A 25123-nucleotide genomic window follows, 5' to 3' on the forward strand; every position below is an offset into this window, starting at 1 on the left:
TGGGGAAGATGCCCATAATCTGTCTCTAAATTATCCCTTAGAAGGTTGAGGGCTAAGATGTTACTAAAAATAAGACCTATCTTGAAATAAAATTTGTATAGACTTACCCATGATTAAATTAAACATGCCTGCTCGTTCATGAGGAACTAGATGTTCATGAAATGAAGATAGAATGAAATACTACAGTGTTGAGCATGCAAAAGCGAAGGATTCTACAAAATGGCCAAGAATAGTAGGTGCTATTCTGGTTTTCAGTTTAGTCTGAAGTGTGAAATACAGTTCTTTAAAAGAAAACCCATCTACAGTCTCTTGTCTTCATGTATGACTCACTCTTAAGCTATTAGTTTATTTTTAATTTTCACTTCAAACTTTCTTAACAGGCTGCAAAAAAATAAATTACCTTCTGAAGTTCTCAATCCACAAAAGGCCTCAAAAGACATGTGACTACTTCGGTGTCTAAAAAAATAATGAATATAATGGGAAAACTGATGCTGGAAGAATCAAGTAAGAATACTTGTTCAAATCTGAGTGGCCTGAAGAAAGACAAGGAAGAAAGGTATCTATGCACCCTGAAAGAACAAGAATGACTTTCTGCATCCTCCTTTCTTCCCCTTTCAGGCCCCTTTTTTTGGGGAGAAAGGGGAAGAAATCCTGCTGCGCAATTCAGAATTGTGGAATGTGCAGGGATGAAGAAAGGTGGTTTTGTTTCCATCTCTTACTGTAACATTCTGTGTTGGTTTTTTGGTTGGGTTTCTTTTTTTTGGTATTCCCTCCATTAAAAACCCCAAAGCAGCAAATAGACTGGAGTGTAAGTCTTCTGCTTAAACTGCTGATTTGACCTAAAAACTCAGGACCTTGTTGGAAAGGATTTTGTTCTGGGGTAGATCTGGTTAGTGCAAAGCAGATGGGTGGTAACTAGGTAGCTAAGTAGTGTGTGTAAGCAAATGACTGTCAAAGGTACCTGGTCTAGCAAACCTCTCTTCTCTAGAAAAGCCATTTTTAGCTCTGGCAACTCACTGAGACATTAGTGAAGATTGTTATTAATTTTGCATATGCAATTCCTCTTGTGAGATCATTGCAAAGTTGTGTACTTTTAGTTCTTGGATGTGCAGTGGAGTATTTTGCTGCTGTTTACATTTCCTTTTCCTTGTCCACAGGGTTCCTTCAGAACTTTTGCTTTTGCAAAAACACAGACTGCAGCTTTTTTCTCTGTAAGGTCCTTCCTACTGCAAGGAACATTTCCTTTCAGTTTTTAGTGGTTGGGCTTCATAGCCGGAAATGACCGTAGTGATTGAAGTTCCTCATAGTCCCAAACCAAAACTGACTCATAGCTTGCTGTGCTAAGGAGATACTTCATCTATTGTGGCTTTCTGCACGGGGAAATATGCACAACCCCAGTGCACATGAAAGTACAAGCTTACAGTCCCAGCCACCTCCTGAGGAGCAGAATTACGGAGCTACTGCAGGACATGGGAGACAAGGTCCAATTGTATCTGTGTCAAGGAAGGGTCCAGCAAAGAGAGATTACCTTATAGCTGCTGTGCTGTGCTACACAAATTTAATCAACTTCATGGACTGGTTCCTTGTACCAGGTGAGAGCCTATTTTCTCGTTCTAAGGAAAAAGAAATGTAAATTTTCAACAGCTCTACTTATGCCATAGTTACAAATGTTTTCTAAAGTAAGGATATACTTTCTGTCTGTAATCTTTTCCACTTACCTGCATTAGCCTTTTGGTCATATTTTGAATTAAATGTGCAATTATATATCTAGAAAGACCAATGAATGATGGCTTAGTTTCTAATGGTTAGTAGAATGCTTATAAACATCACATCTGTTAAGCACTTAAGATTTGTATTTTTAAATCTTAGTTTCTTAAAACCAGACTTTAGCATAGAAAGCAACTAGTCTATTTTTGTGTCTGGACTCTAAAGAAATTTGACTAAGAAGCTTCCCCTTATTGTATACAGCAGCTTACCAGGCATTCTTTTGCTCTGCTAGATCAGATATGGCATTCTGTAATGTGAAGAACAGTGATGCCATTCTCCCCATTAAATGTACAAAAATTATGTTGTCTTTGTGCAAGTTTGTTTAGAGGAAGCTTAACTTCCTCATGACCTGACAGTGGTGTGATTTCTGCAATGAAGAGTGTAAAGAGGACGGAGACCCACTTCCTTAAGCATCACCTACTAAATTTACATCTCATTTTCTAATAAATAATATCCTTCTTCCAAAATGTGATTTTTAATTTATTTTTTTTTTTCTTTTTAAAACCTAGCCATAGCAGCAGAGCATTGCTCCTAGTAAGCTGGTGGGGAATCTATGAGTTTTTCCTCCCGTGGATGGGGCTTGGAGCAACCTGGTCTATTGGAAAGTGTCCCTGCCTGTGGCAGGGGGTTGGAACTGGATGAGCTTTAAGGTTCCTTCCAACCCAAACAAGTCTGGGATTCTGTGTAAACTGTGGCCTGTGTCAATTCTTACATTTAGCATCACCCTAAGCATCTACCATGGTTCCAGGGATCTGATTTGTAAATTAAGAGGAAAAACTTGTTGTAAGCTTGCTATATTTTACTTCTGAGTGACCTGGAAATCATAAATGTTCCAAAACTTTGGAGAAAACCCAATGGATGGATTGTTAAATTTGGAATTAATATGTAGTGACAGTACACTAACTCATTATTTTTACCACTAAGACCTTTCAGAAACATAAGACATTCACTCAGTATCTCTATACATTGAGAGAGGCTGTTGGATTTAGGAGTTTAAGCTTATTTTCTTTTGAATACTTCTTAACCACACATGTAAGAGGGAAGGAAACAAGTAGGAGTGGATGCTGAATGATACTACAGGACTGTTAGTGAGAAACTTTACTGTACAAGTTCTGTTGTCAAGTGACTTTGTGAAGGATGGGGGACAGGAGAGGATGAAAATATCTTCAAGCATGCTAAGAGCTTAGAGTTTTCAAGAAGGCTTGTGAAGTGCCTGCTTGTTAATATGCTCAGTTTCTTGAGTGAGGTAACTTCAGGGACAGGTACGTCACCCAAGAGCAGAGGTGGGGATAGTGCCCAGGCCTTGCCTGTCCATATGGATGAGCACATTCTTAAAATGTAAGTGAACAGGGAAGTGAGGGAGAGGCTTCAGTATTTGTTAAAGAGTAAGCTGGTAGCAGTTACGAACTTGTGGTTTCCGGGCAGTTTTGCTCACAGGCTTTGACAGAGTTTGCATCAATTTCACACAGAAAAGAAGCTACTTGTCTGCTAGAATTGAGTGTAAAATACACTGTAGGAGTGGAGTAGGGACCTGCTGCTAACCTCCCCCTGCGCTCTGTTGTGTGCAGATCAGCTGTAGGGAGCAAAGCAGACAATTTACACACAACTTGTTTTCTTAAGGAGTGGCTTCATCCTTTTAAAAATGTTTTGATTTTGACTATTTTAGCAAAACTGAAGCTGCATGAGAAGTTTCTTTTTTAATTTATGTTGTTCAATATCGGAGTAGAACTACGCTTATTCACAGGAGTTTCTTCTGCTATTTTAATTAATTTTCAGGATTATAATGCAGAAATGGAAGCTAGGTGAAATGGTAGATCTGCAGCCTTGGCATGATGTAGAGATGAAAATGACCTTTTTGTCTCAACAGCATTCATGCATCCATTAGTGCCAGACCCATGGATCTTCTCTCAATTTGTTGCTTGTGTGACTCTCTTCTGAGAGACTTCTGGCTTTGGACAACTCTTCCAACCTTTTTCCACAGCTATTGAATGGTTAGAAATCAAGATGGAATTTCTGTCAGCCTTTTATCACCAATAGAAATGATTGGTTTTAGTGATGTTTCTCTGTCATTGTCACCACTAAAAATGTTACTGTGTGAATCCAGTTACCTATATCTCATCTGATCTCTGCAAAATTGTCATGGAAATATGAAGAGAATTACCCACCTGGGACCACAATGTGAATTCCGCTAGTATTTCCCTGGCTATGGGCTGATTCAGCCACGCTTGGCTAATGAAGGCTGTAGCCATTTGCATCCTGGAAAATCCAACATGCACTAATTTGAATACTGTATATACTGAAAATATTAACAATTATTCTTAACAAAATGAATTTCAATTCATCTTAACATTTATGGTCAATAATAATGTTTTAGAATTAGCTGTAAGACGATAGGTGGCTGCAAAACTTTGCTACTGTTTTGTTCCACTTGTGTCCATTAAGCTTTCAACTGGAAGTTGTTTCTGTGCTTATGTACTCAGGGTACAAATGAAACAGAACAGTTGTAATTGAAACAGTGGGCAAACTGACTTTTATAAGACCTCTGTAGTGGAAGATCATGAGTTTTATCTCTTGTGGTAAAGATTTTTAATTCTCTCTGTATCTGTACTTGTGGTAGAGTCATGGTTTACATCTAAACTAGCAAGTAAATGTGCAGCAGCTCTTGCAAGCCCTGTTCTTGAAATAAATCTTTGAGTTGGCAAATGAAGGGAATTACAAGGAATGAGCAAGATCATTCAGTGTTTGACTCTGTTACAGGGATCCTGTTAGACATACAGAAATACTTCGAGCTCAGTGATGGGGATACAGGTCTGCTGCAAACAGGTAATAAAATCTCTTCAGTTTGGATAGTTTGCTTTGCCTTGCATCTATGTGGCCTGTTCCGAAAACACAGTCTACTTACTTATTTCTTCTAGTTCCTACTTGTGTGTGGTGTTGCTCACTTCCAGTTCTGGGCAGGCTGACTATAACACAAACCTGAAAGTCTTTGTTTCAGGGAAGACTGGAGTTGAGTACTTCGGGAATCCCACACAGTGTGAATCATTAAAGATGTAGAAATTTCTCAAGAAATACAGAACTTGAGCAATTCCCACATGTTTTATTTTTGTATATATATGTTGTAATCTACATCCATCTTTTCCTAAATATCGATCTACCTACTAGTTCTACAAACTCAGCCTTTAACCTCTGCCCCCCAGATAACCTGAGTTTGTCTGAGGGGTGAGGAGTACATACAAGGAAAATAATTTGACCCATGTTGTCTTTGGTCCTTCTTGGATTTCCAGTCTTCATCCTGTGTTACATGCTGGCTGCCCCCATCTTCGGGTACCTTGGTGACCGGTACAATAGGAAAATCATCCTTGGAGCTGGTATTTTCTTCTGGTCTGGTGTCACACTAAGCAGTTCATTCATCAGTGAATTGGTATGTTGCTCTTTTAGAGTCCTATGAAAATAATCTGCGTATGTCTTGCAAGAGTCAATAGTCTTTATCTTATCATATGTGGAAAAGCTGTCAATGAGCACTTGCTCCCCAAGCCTGGACTAAATAGGCTTTGTGCAGGAAAGCTTTATGGGATGCTGGAGTCCAGCCTAGGCAATGGAGAACCCATCCATTACTATTACAGTTGATGGGATCTTAATTTTGTCCTGAATATCTGTTGACCATGACATTACAGTGTAGTAGCTTGTTCAGCAACCTTGTGTTCTATCAACCATATCCTGTCATTCCCTCTGGGTGTCCCTCTAAGGAATCACTACTGTGCAGAAAGTAGAAAGGACAGCAGTGGGATGCTGTCCAGTGATGTGGGAAGCAGGTGTGAGTGGAGGGAATGCAGACATGCAACAGGCAGTTGAATTCTTGTTTCCTCTGGTACATTTGATTCACTAAATTGCACCTCTTTAACAGTAAACGTTCCTTTTTGCATGGTTTTTTTTGGACTCTGATATGTCTTTTCCCTGCAGTATTACTGGATATTCTTTCTTTCACGAGGACTAGTTGGCATTGGCACAGCCAGTTATTCCACAATAGCACCTACCATCATTGCAGACTTGTTTGAGGAAGGAAAAAGGACCACAATGCTGTCCATCTTCTATATCTTCATTCCAGTGGGAAGGTTGGTTTTCTTGCTAGTAACTGACCTGCCTTTTGAAATTCTGACTGACCACACCAGCCATTCAATATACCCTGAGCCTTGATTAGATGTATTTTAATGTATATATGGATTGGCTCTTGCAAAAGGATTTGTCCCTTGCTTAGCATGTTTAAATAGAGCTGGTTAGATTTATTTCAGTATTTACACCGAAGGAAAATTAGCTTTTTTTCCCCCAACATTTTTTAGAGATAATCTAAACCTGGAAAACCTGTAGGCTTTGAATCAACTATTGAATCAACTCTAAAAGAAATATGTGCCTGGGGGTAGGTAATTTATTTCTGGCTTTTGTAAGATATTTGTTTACTTAAAAAATTTGTCAAGAACCCCCCATTAAATGCCTCCCAAGGAAGAACTGGCCCTTCCCTCTCGTCTTTTAGTTAAATTGACAGTGTCATAAAGAGGAGAAGGGCTTTTTAAGTGGCTTGGACACATACTCTTTATTAAAGCAGGCAGACAAGGCTGAGCCCAGAAGGCAGATTAAAACTACAAGAATTCCTGCAAGGTTTTATTCATGTGGCAAGCACAGAAAAGAGCCAATAATAAACTGCTTTATGGGGTTGTCTGATCTGGGTTTGCAGTGTCATTCTACAGAATATTTATTCCAAGGGGAACCTGGGACATCACTGCCACCAGCTCAAGTCTGCTCTGAGGTTAGACTCTCTTTTTAATACTGGCTGGCAAGTAGATTAGCATAGACCATGAGTTGTTTGTTTATCTGTTCTGAAAATTCTGGCAGACTGTGCTCTATGCTCTCCTTAGCTGGCAAGATGTGTCATTTCAGCCAGCAAGAATTCCTTGGTGCCTACTGTTTATTCCTTTTTGTTGCTTACAGTGGTCTTGGTTATGTCCTAGCAGCTGGCATCGCAGGTCTCACCAGTGACTGGCACTGGGCCTTCAGGGTGAGTTACTCACTGTGACTCTGGGGCTGAGCCATTCACTGTAAAATCAGAATTGTCCCTGGGGTTGGGATTACTTACGTTCATCATGTTAAAGATGAACAGCGGAAGGACCTTCTACTGCCTGACTGGTCATGAACTTGGTGGTTTAGAGGACTTGGTCATGAGTTTAGTGTTTTCCCTTGTTCCTGCAGAACAAGGGAAAGATTTTAGCCTAGTTCTTACAGAATGAAAGAGGCATAGGTTAAATTGTACAGCAGCCAAGGCAGGTGCTCATGTGCCTCTTACCTGAGGACACACTTGGAATGGTTGTCAGTGGATCAAGACCTCCTCAAACAGAGGAATGTGAAGGTATCTTCTGTTCTGGTCATGTCATCCTGATGTTTCTCCATAGAGAACACCTATCACTTTGGAAGTACTCTGTCAGATCCTCCAAAGTTGTCTATAAAGTTAACTAGCACATACATGATGAGGGCGGAAGAATGTTTGCTGGAATAACAGTCTGAAGTTATTCAGATAACACTGATGGCTGCAACACTGATTCTTGCTTTTGTGGCTGCAATATTACAGTACAGTTTTCTTTCTTCACATGTTTTTCTCCAAAACCAGAGGGAGCAATCATGTATCTGTATGATGCAGAGGGAGGATCTAATAGATCTTTCTTCCACCAAATTCACCATACATCACCAAAGCCACTCTTCTTTACAAATATGACCTACAAACAGCAAGTCACGTCTATTTCTGAGCATAGCTGCAATTCTCCAATCCATAATTCTAATGCTGAATTTGAAGTTCTGTGGTCTTTTCACGCCACAGGTATCCTTGATCTAACCAGCCTTGCTTGTGTCTACAGATAACTCCTTGCATGGGAGGTCTAGCACTGGTTCTTCTGATTCTGCTGGTCCCTCACAGGACCCAGAGAAAGACAGCAGCACACAGAGCACTGAGCATCTCTGGCACAATAAAAGTAGCAGCTGAGAAGCCAGGAGTACACAGAACTGCCAAGACTACTTGGTGTCAGGATGTCATCTCACTTGCCAAGAAGTAAGTGATTTTAGCAACAAAGGTCCCCTCCATTGAAGAATGACCATTCCCTTGTTAGAAATATGTTAATCAAATCCCACTCAGCTCCTTTGTGTCGCATATTGTGTACAAGGTGCTTGAAACACCATCCACTCTTTCACAGGAATACTACACAGGAGATCAAAATTTCTTTGCTTCTGCTATTCTCCTATTTTGAGGAGAAGATAAGAGGATATTTTGAGGAGGGGAAGGAGGCAGAGTTATGATGGAATTGTGTTCCTGTTTAAATCCAGCTCTACTTTCTACTAAGTTTCCCCTTCCCTCTTGCTTTAACACATTGGGGTAAGCTAGATTGGTAAAAGTGCACAATTTGCAGTGTGACTTTATCTGTAATTCTTAGTGTCCGAGGAAGGTTGGATCAGCATGGTTCAGGCACTCTTTCTATGATATTTGTGAGCCTGCTGTGCCTCTGATAAAAGAGCTCAGGGTCTATAGTACCCTAATCTGGTTTATGAAGTAGTTGTATGCGTGTTTTGAGCAGCTAACCTGTGGTTAGCAGATGGCCTCTTCCTTTTAACCATATAAAAATTAAAGTCAGCATCAGCTGACCTGCAGGACAAAGTAAAATACAGGTTGCACAAGGTTTCCCTCTCCCGTTACCCTGCAGTCCGGGAAATACCTGGCCAGGGCTAGGGAGGGAGAGCTGGATCCAGTTTGGGAGCAGCAGGTGCCGCTGTGCAGCTGCGCCAGACCCGGCTCTGCACTGCCGGTGCCCATAGGCTGCTCCACGGGTTCCCCTTCAAAAGCTTTTGGCTTAAACACTTGCATTCCTGGGACCTTGGCTGTCTGCGGAGTGTTCTTCTTGTAGTGGATTCTAATTGACAATTAGATTTGCATCCTGCTTGCAGCCAGAACAGCAAGTACGCTGGAGATGCAGTTTATTGGCTCACAATTTGTAGGCAGTACAGGCTGAAGTGAGTAAGAAATGAAGTTCCCTGAATCATAAACGAACATTTTTGACATTTCAACAACTAGACTATCGTCAAAGTTGCTCTCCTAAAAAGATGTTCCTTACGGCCTCCGGCAATGTAGTAAAAACAGATTTTAACTTTTCTTTAGCAATGGATTTCCAAAGCATAAGGACATACTGCCAGAACCTCGATGGTTTCACTTCAAATCAAGTCCAAGGGCCCTTTATCTCTAGAAAATAAAGAATAAGGTTCTTATCTTAACAAATCCACTAGTTTGGTGGTCATCTGGTGATTTGCAGCACCTTAGTTTTAAGATTTCATACTTCCCTATTGACCTCAAAGGGCACTTTCTCCTAAACTATTAACCAGAAAGAGGCCAGTAAAAACTTAATTCTCTCCTAGAGCAGGTTACGAAAGAGGTAAGGTTTGGACAGTTTTAAAAAAGGAGGACTTTTGTCTGCTAACTCACTGTGCGGACTAAGAGTCTGGTTTTAAAATAGAGTTAAGGACTGCTTCAGCTGCTGCATCTGAACAGTTTGGAAAACCCAGGTATTACTCTCATTTGTACCAGTTACACAAACAAAACCATCCTGAGGCATTTAGACTTGCACATAGAACACTTCCATTTATCTACTAAGCCAATACATTCTTGACCACTCTCAACAGTTGTAGTTCTACTATCAAAAAATTCACAGCAATTGTTTCAGCAAAAATTGGCAATGAAATCTGCAGGAGACCAGGACTGGGATTTAACATGAAATCAGTAGGTCATACTCTTCACTCTAATTAGGATTTCCCTATTCACAGATAAAGCCTCATCAAAGTTCATATCTTCAGGTGACTGCATTTAGATTATGAGAAGTCTGAATGAAGTGGACTATCCCTATTCCTCACACCCTGTTATTTCTAATATCTCTCATTTCTTTCTTTGCCTTTCAGCTGGAGTTTCGTCTGGTCCTCACTGGGTCTGACTGCCATGGCCTTTGTTACAGGAGCCCTGGCAATGTGGGTACCGCTGTTTCTTTACAGGGCTCAGCTTATCCAGGGCACTATGTCACCATGCCTCCGAGAGATATGCAATTCATCTAACAGGTGAGGTGCAGACAGCGGTGGAAACACACCTGGGAACACTGCACAGGGCTAAATCCCAGTTTGTTTCAAAGACAGAAAGTAGGATGTGACTGCGAATACTTCTTGTGAAGGCAGTTGGGTGTGAATGTTATACTACATTGCTTCCAGGAATGCTGAGACACTCTGTTTGCTTGTTTACAATAAGTCAATTAACTGGAAAGATGCCACCAGCCCTATTTAATAAAGTGGAAAGAAGCAGCAACAGGAATTCTTGTGGGGAAAATAGGGGCAGCTTTAGCAAGGACACGTCAGGTGACAACAGACTGTGCACCCCAAGCTACTTAAATACCCTTTTAACTATGCTTAGGTTCTGTGTTTTTGTAACTTTCCTGTTACGTTCTTGTTACAGCATGTTTACAACTCCTGCTGTGTTGGCCAGGTCATTGTGACTCCCAGCATAAAGCAACTTGATGAATTTGTTGTAGTATCACATCACTACATCACAACAGGGTAATACAGTCTTGTGAGTAACTGCCAGCAGAGCTCTACTTACAGACGCTGTCCAGATCAAGGAAGATTCAAGAATAAGTATACTCTTTGATGGGCAAGGGGAATTCACAACGGGAGAGGACTTTAAAGTAATCATAATATACAGGTTTTTTGGAGATCCCTTTTCCTCAGCTAGGAAGAGAATTTTTTTCCTTATACTCCTTAAATGATGCTTTAAAAATAACCTCAGCATAAATTAGTGCCAGAAACAGCATAAGGCTGGTTTTAGACTGTTATACCAGGGGAATGTAAAGAAACATAATACAAACAACCATGTCAGACCTGCAGCTGATGGTGCTGGAAGAACTAAGCTGCATATTCCCAGACTGCTCAGGGATACTTTAAGGACATTTACCCCTCTGGCTGTTCAGCAGTTGCAAGCTTCGTTTAAGGATCAGGGCTGTGCCACTTTAGACTCCCTGGAAACACAAATTCAAATGTCACCACAGCTGACTCGGGTCTCAATCCGTTCAAGGTAGATAAATAGGCAGTAGGAAGTTTTTATTCAGGTCTTTGTGCAGACAGTTTTGAAGAGCTCAGACAGATAAGTGGGTGTTTTGGGACCCTAAAAAGGATCCCATAGGAGCTTTTCCCCAGGACTAGGCTTCTGTACTTTCCTATTTCCTGTCAGTTGAGCTGTCCTTGGGTTTAGTTTTAGCTGTTCCCTTTTCTTCCAGCTGTAGGTTTATTTCAACTGTGGTTTATAACACATGAGTATTCTAAACACAATTCCACAAATGCTTCGATCAACTAATGTTACCTTGGAACTTGCCTCTCCTGGACAAACCTCTAAGACAAATACTCATGACAATCTACATATTCACTGCCAAGCTATAGTGAGTGATGGGTCAGAATCCTGAAGAACTTGCAGGGACAGTACTAATATGCGTAAAGTTTGTCATCTTGTACAGCAATATTTTTTGTTTCTTATAGAATTCTTCCTAATCAGCCACAAAGAAAATTAATCAGTAGATGCAATGTAGTTTAAAGGAATAGATCACATCCTAGCTGGTTGCTTTGCTTTGCTTTGCAGTTAGAGAAAGCTTAGGAAAATGTACAGATCTTATCATGTAGCACTCTGCAGTATTTACAAGCACTTGTGCTCAGAACACAGTTCTCCTGTCCCTGTTTGCCTCAGGAGAATTATGATGCATTAAACAATCAGTGGCACTGCTGGTCTTAATGCAAGATACTTGCTTTGTCATTAGGATCTGATCTGAGACAGAGAGAAAAGCATCCATGGAAGTCCCTTTGGAAGCTGAATCTTCTAAGCTATTCAAACACATACTTCTAAACCAGGAACTTGTCATTGTTGGAGAACATTTACATTTGCAGACATACAAAGCTGAGTGACATCTCTAATTCTGCAGCTAGAAAATACTAGGTGGACCTCCCACTAGTTAACTATTCCATACTCTTTGAACTCTTTTGGGAAGTGGTAGGTGTTTCCCATAGTCAGAGAAGTGACTCATCTTAGCTGTGCTAACTAAAGGGTTATAATTTTGATGTATATAATTCCATGTGACAGGATCCCTTCCAAGACAACAGATTGTGATACAGAGTTATTCCATCTGTGTTTTACAGATGACTGAGTAGGTTGGTTCACAGGGTAACCAAGATGACTGTGTCTCCTAAATCACTGGATGTCCAAGCCAGGTCATACTGGGAAGAGTCCTCCTTGAGCCTGAGTGCGTAACAGCTACTCTAGAATTGGGAAAATACCTGCTTCACAGGATAGAGCCTCGGTTGCAGAGGCATAGCTTCAACTGAGGCCTGGGATGAAATCCATTTAGAAGGAGTGGGAGGGTTAGGCCATCAAATGGAATGAAATTCAAGTTCCCCGTTAAAGATTCCTCTGTAACTAAAGGTATAAGCTAACACCATTTTTTTCCCCCCACAGTATGGTCTTATTGTGCTCAACTGCATCCTTTGCTTTGTCACCAGCCTGATATTTGGAGGCATCACCATCGGGACAGGAATATTGGGTGTCATTGCTGGGGCAGAAGCAGCAAGAAGACTAAGGAAGATAAACAATAAGGCTGATCCTCTGATTTGTGCCACAAGCATGTTCATTTCTGCTCTGTGCCTCTACATAGCTCTGATGGTGGCCCAGACGAGCATCCTTTCCACTTTCGTAAGTGCCGATCTGTCTGTCATTAACAATATGTCTTCTGGGATGCTGGGGCAGGCACAGCTTTGTAAACTGGCCTCAGGACCTACAGTCTGCCCACACTACAGAAGAGAATAGTAAGCCTCTGTAGTCACCTGCATGAAGCAGGTGTCCCTTGTCCAAAAACGTAGTTAGAGGAAGCCTCAGTCTTATGTCAATTTTTAATGCTATGTGCCTAATTTAGCATTCTTATTTATTTTTGTTCTCTGAATACTTAAAGATTAGTGTACTTGTGACTGTACAGTACACACAGTTCTTGCTAAGAATATTTCAGCCATCCCCTTCAAAGGCCTAAGTCACCAGCTGATCTTCAAAGTCAAGCTTTTGGCAATGCAAACTGAAGTATAAATCACTTAAATTCTGTTCTTAGTAAAAAGGGAAAAATAGAAACTTGCTGGGAATGACAAATAGTTCCAAAAGATGCCTGTCAGGGGGAGCTGAATGTAAACCTTACTTTAATTATAAACTTGTAACACGCGGGGGAAAGACTCCAAGATTTTTTCCTGTGACTCCATAGCCACAATTACCATGATTAACATAAATAAGAGGGATCCAAGTAAAGTTAATTATAGTAATTAACAGTTCTGTGCAAAAAGGTACTTTACAGGGTTTTTCGCTTCTAAGAATAACACTTATTCACAGAGGTTTTCGTTTTGACTCCTCGGGAATGTGTATTCCTGTGGTAAAACACCTTTACACCAAGGGAAAAAACAAATGGATTTGCATGTCTGAGTGTGTGTGCACAAAGCAAAATGTGAAACTGAAGATTACAGTTAGATTCAAGAGTGGAGATCCCAGTGCCAAAAGAATTAGCCATTTTCTGCTGCTTCTCAGGTTCCTACATAGTCCTGCTCAGAGTATGTTGTTCAACTCTTTTTTTGTCATTAAAGGTGGGGAGCAACAGTTCCATTTGCTGGTGTTAGATGAGGGAATCAGTATATTAGGTTTGAATTACCAAAATATGCCTTTAACTAGGAGTGATAGAAAGCAGTTTGTTTAAAGTGGTTCTCTCCTTGCAAACAGCATGCTGTTTTCAAGCAGGGTGTTATCTGGAAGGAAATTCTGAACTAGGACATGGATAACTACGTTCCTTAAGTCTCTCCCCATGGACACACCAGTTGGTGTTTAACCAGAGACTTTGCCATTTTGTCTTTTGTTTAATATGCTTGATTCAGGTGTTGCAAGACATAATGTCACCAATGTGCAGTGGTAATAAACTGTACATAATCTAAGTGTCTGATTCTTGTAGCACGTTTACACTATAGCTGTTTAACCATTGCCTTCTTTGGTACCAGCCATGTCTCTCCTTGCTTTCTAAACAAGACCTGACAGTAGTCATGCTGCTGTGAGAATTGGAGTGGCATGCCAGCTGGTGTGTCTTATCTGAAGGTCCCACTGAAACAAATGTTCCATTTGTGTAGGACACGAGCAGGAATCTGGCTCCCCAGTCCCTTTCTACTCAGGCACTAGTCACACACACAGCCAGTGTGTCTACTGAGGCACACTGATGTTAGAAACCTGTCTCCATCACTTCACTGCACAGAAGCTGCTGAAGCAAAAAAGCATACGTGCATCAGTGTGCAATTACAAGGGTTTCTGTGTGGTGCTTTCCACTGGCTTGAGTGGATAATGAAAGGGAACACGACAGGTTTAATCAGCTACAGCCAAAGCTGAAAGAAATGTTTCAAAGCATGAGAATTCTCAAGTTAACATGGAAACATGGCAGGACTTCCAGCACTTCTGTTGGCGTAGATGGACTGAAAGGCCATGAGATTCCTATCCTGTTTCTGGATACCCAGTTCTTGATTTTAAAGACTACCTTTGAAAAGACAGAGAAAACTGACCTGGCTTTATCTCAGTCTAAATCTGTTCTTATCTCCAAAACAAGATTAAAGATGTGCTCTCTGCAGTGCAGCAGATGCTTTGGGAAGTCGTGACTGAACCCTGGGACTGGGTGGGTATTTTGTGTTGTGGTAACTTAGATTTAAACCGACTCGCCTTTGATGGTAATGCTGTACCAGGATGCAGTCCTGACCTGGAGCTTGCCTTTGAAGGAGGCATTCTGCAGCTATTGTCTCTGCCTGGTGTCGTTCTTTTTGAGGAGACAGAAATTGCTGAGCACATATGGTCCAGCCTTACTGATTGCCTGTTTTGTTTTTGAGGTGTGTGACTGTTTAAAAGCAGAATGTGTGTTTGACACTGACAGTGATTACAATCTAATTCTCCTCTTATTAGCTTTAGTTATGAATGTAAACTGTCATGTACAAAGCAAAATCACCTTAAAATTTGGGTCATTGTTCTGGTTGTGTCCTTTGGAGACCAGCTTATGTGGAGAGTGGTTCTATCCACTTGGAGACCAACTAAGTGTTGCCTGTTAAAGTTGGGGATCCTAGTGAAGGTGACAGCAATAAAATATGTTTCACTCTTTTGTAGGTACGATTAGCAGACTGGAATGGACACGCCACAAACATGATTGCACAAATTTAATGGAAAACTTTTCTATATTAGTTTTTTTCATATTGATTTAAAGTAAGAGCTTGAGATGGCATAAAGAATGTTGAGAGATGGTAGGAACAGAAGGATAGACTTTAAATAGAGCATTCCTGTGTTGTTTTCCTGCCATCCTCAGGCCTTCTCCCTAACCAAGCACAGTCCTTCCAGGATGTCTCCAACTGTTTTGGAGAAAAGAACATACAGCTCTCTCCTCTGTACTGAGTGCAGTTGTTTTGCAGTTGGATGGCCTAGAATACCAGCTGTTCAACCGTATTGCATTTCTTCTGCAGGAGAAAGTATAAAATTGATATTGGTTTTAGAAAGAATACCTTGATACAATCTGTAGAATGATTTATTACCTTCCAAAACTGTTTGGATTAAATTTTTCTGGTGACCCTACAACTGCAATCCACACAAGACAAGCTAACAAAGTGATGTCTCTAATGTTAACACAATTCTGTATGGAATAAATAACACAATTCTGTCTAGGCTCTGAGGCCCATTTCTTATCATGGATAATTTTTCATTAATTTCTATTCCTTCAAACTCTAGATTAAAAAGGTAACTTATTTCCTAAAGATGAATTTTACTTTCTTTTCTTGCACTAGGCATGACATGCTCTTGTTTTTAGGGGCTTGTGGAGAATACGTAACTTGGAAAAAAGCCTAAAGAGAAAGGAAAGCTGGAAACACTTTATAAAAGAGCTAAACATCACAAGATTCCTATAAGGGAGATAGGCCAACCTCTCATTTGATGTACGAAGGGAGGCAGTCATCTGTTTTGTTGGTGGTGTCTAGGGACAGTTTGGAAGTCTTCAGAACCTCTGCTCTACCTGTCGTATTTGCATCTTGTTGCATCTAAAGTATCAGCCAGGATTTAAGTAGATCTCTTTGTTCTTTGTCTCCTTCCTGTTTCACTTTGAGCCATACTATCTCTTGCTAGTTTTGCTGCTTCAAATACTTCACAGGCTGTAATTCTGAGTTCAGCAACAGCACATTGAACCTTTGCTTGTACAGAAGCAGGGGGGGCTAAAGCAGGGATAAAAGCAGGGCTAAAAGAAAGGAAGGTCCTTGATGAACTTGGCCCTCCTGAGATAGTCCAGAGAGTATGAGTTTGAAACAAGCAGATGAAGGGCAAATATTTTCTGGCAGCTGCAAGACTTGACATTGTTGGTCCGTACTGCCAGGTGGCTTGGCAAAAAACAGAGCTGTGTGATACTGCAACCCATGTTAACAGACACACTTCATTCTGTGTTTGGCCCAAAGTTTCCTAATAAAAGGTGTGTCACTTGCTTTCCAGCTAAGGCTGGCATGCAGCATCATTTCTGTGGTCTCTAGACTTATTGCAGCAGTCATGGAACTGCAGAAGAATGACTGCTTTCTGTCTCTTCAAAGGCAGTGTCTGCCAAGGGTGCACCAGTGGAACGGCTGTGATAGTGGGATACATAAATCCAAGAACTAAGACAGTAATGGAGTATATAAAACCAGTGATACTTCTTGTAAAACTTAAAGAGGAGGAATAAGTTCACCTGCACATTAGAAAATCTACATAAAGCATTTTTAAGGAAAAGATGTCAGGGTAAGGGTCTATATTAAATGTCTCTGGACTTCAAGGAACTTTTTCTCCAGACTGGTTGGAGAAGAAACCCCATGAACAGTACAGGCAAGAAACACAGGAGAGGTAGGGGAAGCTATACAACGGGTCTGGTTCTTTGGAGAGTGTAAGCTAGCCCTCTGAAAGCATCCAGTGGTTTGCTACTGTGCCTTTTCATCAACCAGGTACAACATCTTACGAAGACCATTCCAAATGAGATGCTGGCACCTGCTGTTATAATGGATTTTATTTCCTAGGTGCCATCTGACTCTGTGGCCTGTGTCACTGAATAGATTCTGCTTTCTAGAACTGCTCCAGCTTAGTAGTGCAGCTTTAATGCTTTCCTCAGGCATTGATTAGTCTGTATAGTCTGCTCAAGTGGATGTCCAGGGCTGGCTGAAAGGGTTAATCTTTTCTCAGACCACAGCTGTAAGAACTGTTGGTGGCCCTGCCTCTTTTCCTGATGGCTGGGTCCTCTATGCTGAATTAGAGAATTCCCACTGGGCACCAGGGCTTTGAGGCTCTGTCTCTGAAGGAGCCTTTAAGAGTACTTGCACTGGCATGGAGATGTTCTACTGGTTTCATTTGAAATCCAACCAGAGGGAGATCTTTGAGCATTTTTAAACCCTGTGCTGAATGTTTCTCTTCACAGGCTCTTGCTTTCCTCTTCTTGGGTTCAGCACTTCATTATAGTTTATTTGGGAGGGTGCTATATGTTTCCTATTTTGGCTCTTCTGCTGAGGATTTGTGAGCTACCCATACACCTTCTCTGGCTCCTCTCCCCATTTTGAGATGAAGTTAGTGTTTATAAGTATAGACAGAGACATATGGAAGTAGGTGGGTACAACAGCTCATACACAGGTAAGCATAGTCAGTGAGACTGCTTTCATCTTCACAACAAAGAAGGTCAGTGCAGTGTGTATAGTCACTGCTTTCTTCTTTTTGCAGATCTTTATTGCATTTGGAGAGCTGTTTTTATCTGTAAACTGGGCTGTTGTGACAGACATACTGTTGGTAAGTGCTTGTGAAACTATTTCCATATATTTTAGGGGTTTCAGCTTTTATCAATATAATATTGTTCAAAACCCTGCATCTTGGCGGGCAGCAGGACCTCCAGCTTCTAGAAAGAAATTAACAAACTCTTAGAAAGAGACCCTTTCTGGTATCCTGCTAACGTTAGGGATGTGATCCCTGCTGCAATGAACTGTTGTGCCAAGATTCCAGTGACAATATTGGTGTGGTGTTGCTGTAGTCCAAGCTCATTGTAAGCCCAGAAAGGAGATGAAATGTGTACCTCTATTACAGTCTTCCATGTAAAAGGAAGTGAGAGTATATAGCACTGTCTAGTGACAAAATGTACTAGTGAAGCACTACAGAGCTCTCCCTTCACTGGCTTGACTTTGCCTTCTTGCCGTGAGCCTGTTTAGCCTCACACTTCATAGTTTGAAGAACTTTTCCTTACATTCTGATCGAGATGAAGGAATGAAACAATTCCTATTTCATGGTTCTCCAGCAAAGCACTGCTGATACTGCCTATTGTGTTATGTTCTCAAGTTACTCTTTCATGGCGGTGCTCTCTACGTGTCCATTTCCTGCACTCTGGAATTTCAGTGAAGAACATTGCAGTTAGAATTCGTAAACTAGTTGCTTGCTGAAAGACCCAGCCAGCAGCAAGAGGCATTTGTTTCTTCTTTGTCTCTTAAAGAATGGTCAGAAACAACTGCCCTGTGAGACAAGAGCTGTTCTTGAAGCAGTGACCAGGTGCAGAAAAACTACCACTGCTCCAAACTGAAATGTTTTATTAGCTTCTATTTCAGTTTGTTTTGAAATCACTGGGTTTTCCCAACAGATCCAACTACTATTACAATTAACACTCTTTTCTTCATCAGTTCAGACAACACTCGTTCAAATTTCTCAATTCACTTTTCTTTGAACTCTTACATCTGCATTTTATTTGTCTCCTCTGTCATTGTTTAAGAGGAAGGTGACAACCCTGAGTTAGATAGTGTTGATATGTGATGGGGAAAGGAAGGCAGGTGATTCCTTCGGCATATCCCTTCAGTTCCTTGCTGAACCCAACTGCAAAGTCTTCAAGAAGCTTTCATGCAGTTCAATCACTCAGGTCTCAGCTTGCTTAGGGAGTGCCTTATCATACTGCAGACTGCAAGAAATCAGTTGTGAATGTCATTGCCATGCCCTGGATCCATGTAAGTCCAAAAAGGAGGAAGTTCTTGTCTCCTGAGTGACTGACACCCCTCATTGGAAGTCATTTTAGAATCTTCTAGGTTTAGGCACAAGCAGTATCACATCAACTGGCAGCAAGTGGGGTGGTGGAGCAGAGCTCTGTAGTGGTGTGTTCCCCCTGAAAGCAGACCCTGACATGGGTTTGCTTTGGGTTGGACCTGTTGAATTCTTAATGCTACTAATTGTTTTATCAGGAAAATGGTGGAATTCAGGTGAATCTGTGAATTTGTTTGCTCATTCAGTGGCAATCTTATTTGGGAGTTGTGTTTCAGCCTGCTGAAAACCCGTGGGTTCACTGTACTGCTGCTATTACATTGGCTGAAGAGTGCTGTAGATAACAACAGTAATTTCTTTTTTTGCCTTTTTCCCATGTTAGCTAGCAGGATTTCTGATGATGTGCCTGGATTTGCTCATGCACATTGTTATTTTGCCGTGAAAAGGACTTTTCTTTCTTGCCACGTGTCACTACTAGCCTGACAATGTAGCTAGGAATTCATTTATCCTGCAACCTGTGGAGCTGAAGACAAAGCAAGATGCTCACTGAATGATAAGGGCTTTCTTCTTTTGTGGCTAATACATCAGGATGCATTGCTTATAGCAATCTTTGTGCCTCTCATTCAGCTGTAAACATGAAGGTACCTACTGTGCAACTGCATAATATGCAGTGTAGTGCTGTTGCTGCTTACTGGGAGGCTATACTTGCAGTGTTCTTATGAAACATGTTTGCCATGTGTGAAGTAATGGCAACCTCTCTTTTAGGGGTTTGGGAAAAGTTGATCAGTCTGAGGGATTGTTACTAGAGTGGCTACATCTTAGCTGCTATCCAGTGGCAAGCAGCAAATTGCTGTCATCAAAACACCATTAGCTGCCTCTTGGTCTGACAGGCTGGGTCCCCTCCCTCTGTCTTCATGTATAGTCATGGCAGCTCCTTCAGGTTCCAGGTACCCCCATGTCCCCCATGCCTGTTGATGCAGTGCCATAAGAGGTTCTTCTCAGAGGCTGAATCTCCTTATGAGTAGATTAGTATGGCTGCAAGGGTTACTGGCTGGAGGTTGCTGTTAGTCACACGGCCAAGTGAACCCATACAAGCTGCTGTGAGTCTACAAGGAGAGGCAGGGAGTCAGGTTTTTCCTGCTTTATTGTCATTCCCCCTCATGTGTTGCTTTCTTGAATGTTATTTTTATTCCTCAACAAAACATCCAAATCTCTTTTGCTCAGAATAACTTCTCTGTCTGCAAACTTTTAAACAGTGTTTGAATATGAAATACATAAACCCAAATATATTAATCTCTAGGATATTCATAGAATCATAGAATAGTTAGGCGTGGAAAGGACCTTAAGATCATCTAGTTCCAACCCCCTTGCCATGAGCAGGGACACCACACATTAAACTATGTCACCCAAGGCTCTGTCCAACCTGGCCTTGAACACCTCCAGGGTTGGAGCATTCACAACTTCCTTGGGCAACCTATTCCAGTGCCTTACCACCCTCACTGTGAAGAACTTCTTCCTTATATCTAACCTAAAGTTCCCCTGTTTAAGTTTAAAGCCATTACCCCTTGTCCTACCACTAGAGTCCCTAACAAAGAGTCCCTCCCAGGCATCCTTATAGGCCCCCTTCAGATACTGGAAGGCTGCTATGAGGTCTCCACGCAGTCTTCTCTTCTCCAGGCTGAACAGCCCCAACTACTATTACCTGTCTAATTACTCAGACAGGTAATACTAAGCGATCTATATAAAAGTCTGAAATTTGGCATTCATGAGATTCACTTTGTTAACATCCATTCTCTCATGGGCTGTGTTTTGTTCCAGTATGTTGTGACACCGAGACGGCAGTCTACAGCTATTGCCCTGCAGATTTTGGTGAGCCATTTGCTGGGAGATGCAGGCAGCCCATACCTCATTGGCATAGTGAGTGAATTCTCTGCTTACTGAACTTTCCTTAGGGTAACATTTGTACAAACTGGAAGACAGACACTCAAAGAATTGTATGCACTTCCTGGTCCAAAACTAGATATTACTCAAATTGGTGATCTTGATACTAGAATACAGAGACATTTTCTCTAAACATTTCTACTTGTGTGAGACTTCTGCTCCTGAGACACTGCAGGTGTGTAGAATATTATCCTATACCCGTAAGTGTGAGTAGTTCCATGTGGTGTGTAGAAACCCAACCATTTTTGGAGACTTATATTTTTGCCAAGACAGTGTCACGGGTATTGTACTTGGATTTCAGCACTTTCTGCTGAAGTTTTTGAGGTTTTTCAAGGAAATTAATCAAATACCATAAAGCGAAAGCCTCTTAGTTCAAATCTTGAAGTTTGAAATCTTGCAACTCGTCAATGGTCTCTTAAAAATCAGAACAAGAGTGACTGCAACAGTCACCTTTTGATAGTACTTGACACTCAAAGCTTTGGTCTCAAATTACCTACACCTTGGATTATGATATTGCTTGAGACCTGATTTCTCTGCCCTTCCTACATTTACATGATGTTAGTAAAGACAAAGCTTCTGGACAAAGCAGCGTAGAACTGTTTTCTTCTTGCAGTTCATTTAGTTTTCACTCCAGTGGACGGTGCCTGGCATTTCCTTCCTTCATTATTTTTGATTCAGGACACAGTAGCCAGCTGATCACTGACCATGATTTTTCTGCTTTACTTGACATGGGAGAGAGAGTCGTTGTTTAAAAGGTTTCTTTAATATTGAAGTTGGTTTTAACAAGTTCATCTCAGGAATATTTGTTCTTTCTTTGTCCTATGCTCACAGTGCTAGGGTTAGGGCCAGACAGAAATGCCTAGGAGAGTTGCAGCTCCAGCCAGCCATGAGACCCCCCTTGCCCTCAGGTGGGTGAAAACTGGAGTCTCAACTGTGTAATCTGCCTGGCAGAGAAGAGCACTCCCTCCCTAAGAGATTCCATCTCTGGCTCTCTTTCTTTTTGGCAAATGAAGAGACCACTTTGCTCTTAGCTATGTATTAGGAAACTATTGGCATTGATTTGCCTGTATGCACAGGGGAATGTAATATCTGACATCCCTGTGTCATGAAAAATGGTTGAAATGATATGCAAAAATGGGAGGGACCTTAAAAGCTGAAATACTACTGCATTGATTTATGCTTCCTGCCTGAAAGATTAAAATGTTTGTACCTCCTACCAGCTGTTCTTTGCCATCTTTGAGGCACAGGCAGAACTGGGGCTTCCTGCCCATGTGCTGCTGCATGCCCCGATAACTGTGAAGAACACTTGTCATTCTGTACCTTGTGTGCACTTGCCCTAAGTAGCTAGTCAAAAAGTGTGAAGACAAAACAAACTTATCCAGATGAGATCAACCTCAGGCAACCTTGCAACTTCGCAAAGAACAGAGACAAGAAATCCAGGAATAAACCTGCTGTCTGTCCAAGCAGGCTCATGTGCAATGAGCACAACATTGTCTTCTGGAATGCTTCTGCCATGTCAGCTGATGATTAAACACCAAATCTTCTGCATTCACATCTTGCTATTGTTTACTAAGGTGCTTCAGCTAACCTTTGAGCTTGAAAACTGCTTGGAGAGCCAAGGAGTAGTCTTCTTCAGAGGCTGTTTATCTTCCCTATGTGCTCCAGCAATTTTCTTACTAAGCATTGTATAATCAAATGCATTAGATGTGTAGTTTGGCTGTTTGTTATGCTTGCTATAGTCCCTAGGTGCCCATTTACAGTTGATCTTGCTCTTATCTACCTAAACTGTCATATATAATCATCCTAAACCCAGCAAAGGTTGAAAAATCTCATATTTGTGTATTTCTAGTCTCATAGCATATTTGAATCATCAAGAACAAATGTGGGAATAAAAATGACTGCATTGAACATTCATCCTTTTTTTTAGGCTTAAGAGTTACTGAGTTGCTTGAAATCAGCTTTTCTTTCTGCCTGCAAAAACAAAACCCATGTGTGTCATTTATAGCTTTTACAATCTCATCCTCCACCCAGTGCAAAAAGCAGTTGCTGGTAGCTTTTTCTTCCCAGTTCCTCATCATGTCACTCCATGACTCCTCAAATGCCTTTTGGCTCAAAAGCAGACTCCACCCTTGTCTCAAAGTCATTTCCAGCTCTTTCCTTTATAATGAGTGTTGTTGCTTGTGCCTGTATTATGCTAACCCCCTGGTTCTACTCCTTTGATGCTGATTAGAGAGATAGAAAGTTAATGAGTTACATAAAGAAATGCTAAATGTCATTGCCAAATGTCTGGCCTGTGCTAGTTATCTGGAGATGGGCTAGAAAATAGCAAAATGAATTGGTGTTTACCAAACATAAACATTGGTTGCAGTATTTCCTACACTTGTGGCTAGAGGCACTGGAGGGATAAAAGAACATGAAATTCCCTGACCAAACGGAAGCCAGGCAGCAGTGATGTAGATTGGGATCTGGGTTTGCACATGCTGGTAGGAGGCTTGTCGTCCCTATCTGCTTAGTTTTATGCTTTTCAAGGAACACACTTATTAAACCAAGAGAGGATGATGGTGTTATCCCAGACTAATGTCAGCTGTGTTTACCCCCCCCCAGATCTCCAATGCAATCCAGGCCAAGAATGCTCGCTCATTCCAGTGGAGTTTCTGGAGCATGCAGTACAGCTTCATTGTCTGTGCTTTTGTGGGTGTCTTTGGAGGATGCTTTTTCCTCCTAACATCTTTATACATTGAAGAAGACCGTAAAGAAGCAGAGCAGCTTTGAGGTTTCTATATCTTTGTAACTTTTAAACCTGTATTTGATTGCTTTCTTGTTTGTACCCTAGCCACGATAATCAGCTTTGTAAAGTTAAAGCACAAATGTTTGCATTATGTTAATGCCACATTAGTTTCTATAAAAAATAAAGACAAAATCTCAGTGGAGTCTCAGATTAAACAAACCTCCCATATTGAGCAAAACAGACTGCAGAACACACAAGGACCAGGGAAGTGCTCTGAGTGACACCTTCAAAAGGCTGCAGTGTATGGAGGTAACAGAATAGCTTTACTGGAACGCAGCATTACAGACTTCATGGAATGTGTGGTTCTTCTTCTACTGTGGTGTTTGCAAGCCCAGTAGAACCAGTCCTAGCTCTCTGAATACTTCTCCCTCTTCTCTGAAAGAAGCCATATTTGAAGTATAAAAGACTTAAAGAAAACCTGTTGAATTGGACTGAACACTGCCCTCAATCACCTGGATTCTTACAACTTCCTTCTGCTGTACCAGGAATGGACACTGTCTGTCAAATGAAGATGAACTCTGGGACAAGATTTGTAAAGAAGAAAAGAATGTCCTCCCCTTTGTCTTTTTTGCTTAATGAGATACAGCTAGAGGAAAAATCCAAATAACAATTCCTCCATATGGCCGAAAATCCTGCATACTGACTTTTTTTGGATGCTTCTGACTGTGACTCAGAAATTGCTACTCCATTGGCATATGGCTACCCTCCCCCATCTGCAAAGCAGGCACGAGCGTGCTGGGGAGCTGGGAGCTCCAGAAGGCAGTGATAGAGTTGTCACAGGCATGACTCCTGACCCAAACAAGCCAGTGGTGTTTAAGGCAGAATGTCTTGTGGCAATTTGGAAGGGAGGCCTATGAATTCTCAGGAGCATAAGATCTGCCTGTAGAATTTAGAAAATGTAGAGAGTACAAAAAGTGTTTCAGTTCTTTGAAATAAGAGAAGCAGAAACTATCAAAGTTAGTGCCAGGTTCCAGAGGGGAGGGATGTGATCATCTATGTAATATGTTAACAGCCTCTGTCTAATCCTTTGAGACTCTTCAGCGTATCCTCAGGTCTTGGGTAAGTGTCTCCTCTTATGGGTGAACAGTAGTAGCTGTAACACCACTTAAATATAACTATGCATTTGAGCTCTCATCTCTAAAGTGCAGAAGACTTGAGATGTAGTATCTATTATCATAGTATCAGACCAGGTGCCCGACACGACTATGATTAGTGTAGTCAAATTCCATTGTTTGATGTTCCCAGAAGCACCCTAAAGCCAAAGCTTGAGGAAGATACTAGCAAGTGAATTGTGATGTGTTCTGAATCTTGCCTGTTTTTCGCAGTGAACCATAAAGATCATAAAGCACAATATTCCTGTCACAACTGTGAATGTCTGATGTCATTATAAATAGTGGAATTTAGCAACTGCAGGATTTTGTTTCTCCCTCTCTCCCAGTCATTTTAAAATAATCTGTTCTGAAACCTGACTT

At 41.2% G+C, this 25123-nt stretch overlaps 1 protein-coding gene across 1 annotated transcript; it reads left to right on the plus strand.

The window, feature by feature from the left end:
* The first annotated feature begins 1384 nt into the window (after positions 1 to 1384).
* SPNS3 (spinster homolog 3 (Drosophila)) lies at positions 1385 to 23635 on the plus strand. Its single transcript, XM_010022920.1, has 11 exons — positions 1385 to 1592; positions 4525 to 4590; positions 5052 to 5188; positions 5728 to 5879; positions 6751 to 6817; positions 7668 to 7858; positions 9748 to 9900; positions 12373 to 12562; positions 17633 to 17698; positions 20741 to 20839; positions 23468 to 23635. Exons 1-11 carry the CDS (start codon positions 1385 to 1387, stop codon positions 23633 to 23635), a joined length of 1497 nt encoding a protein of 498 aa, XP_010021222.1.
* The last annotated feature ends 1488 nt before the right edge of the window (positions 23636 to 25123 follow it).

The sequence above is a fragment of the Nestor notabilis genome, unplaced genomic scaffold, assembly GCF_000696875.1.
Source record: "Nestor notabilis isolate BGI_N333 unplaced genomic scaffold, ASM69687v1 scaffold2211, whole genome shotgun sequence".
NCBI classification, from domain to species: domain Eukaryota; kingdom Metazoa; phylum Chordata; class Aves; order Psittaciformes; family Psittacidae; genus Nestor; species Nestor notabilis.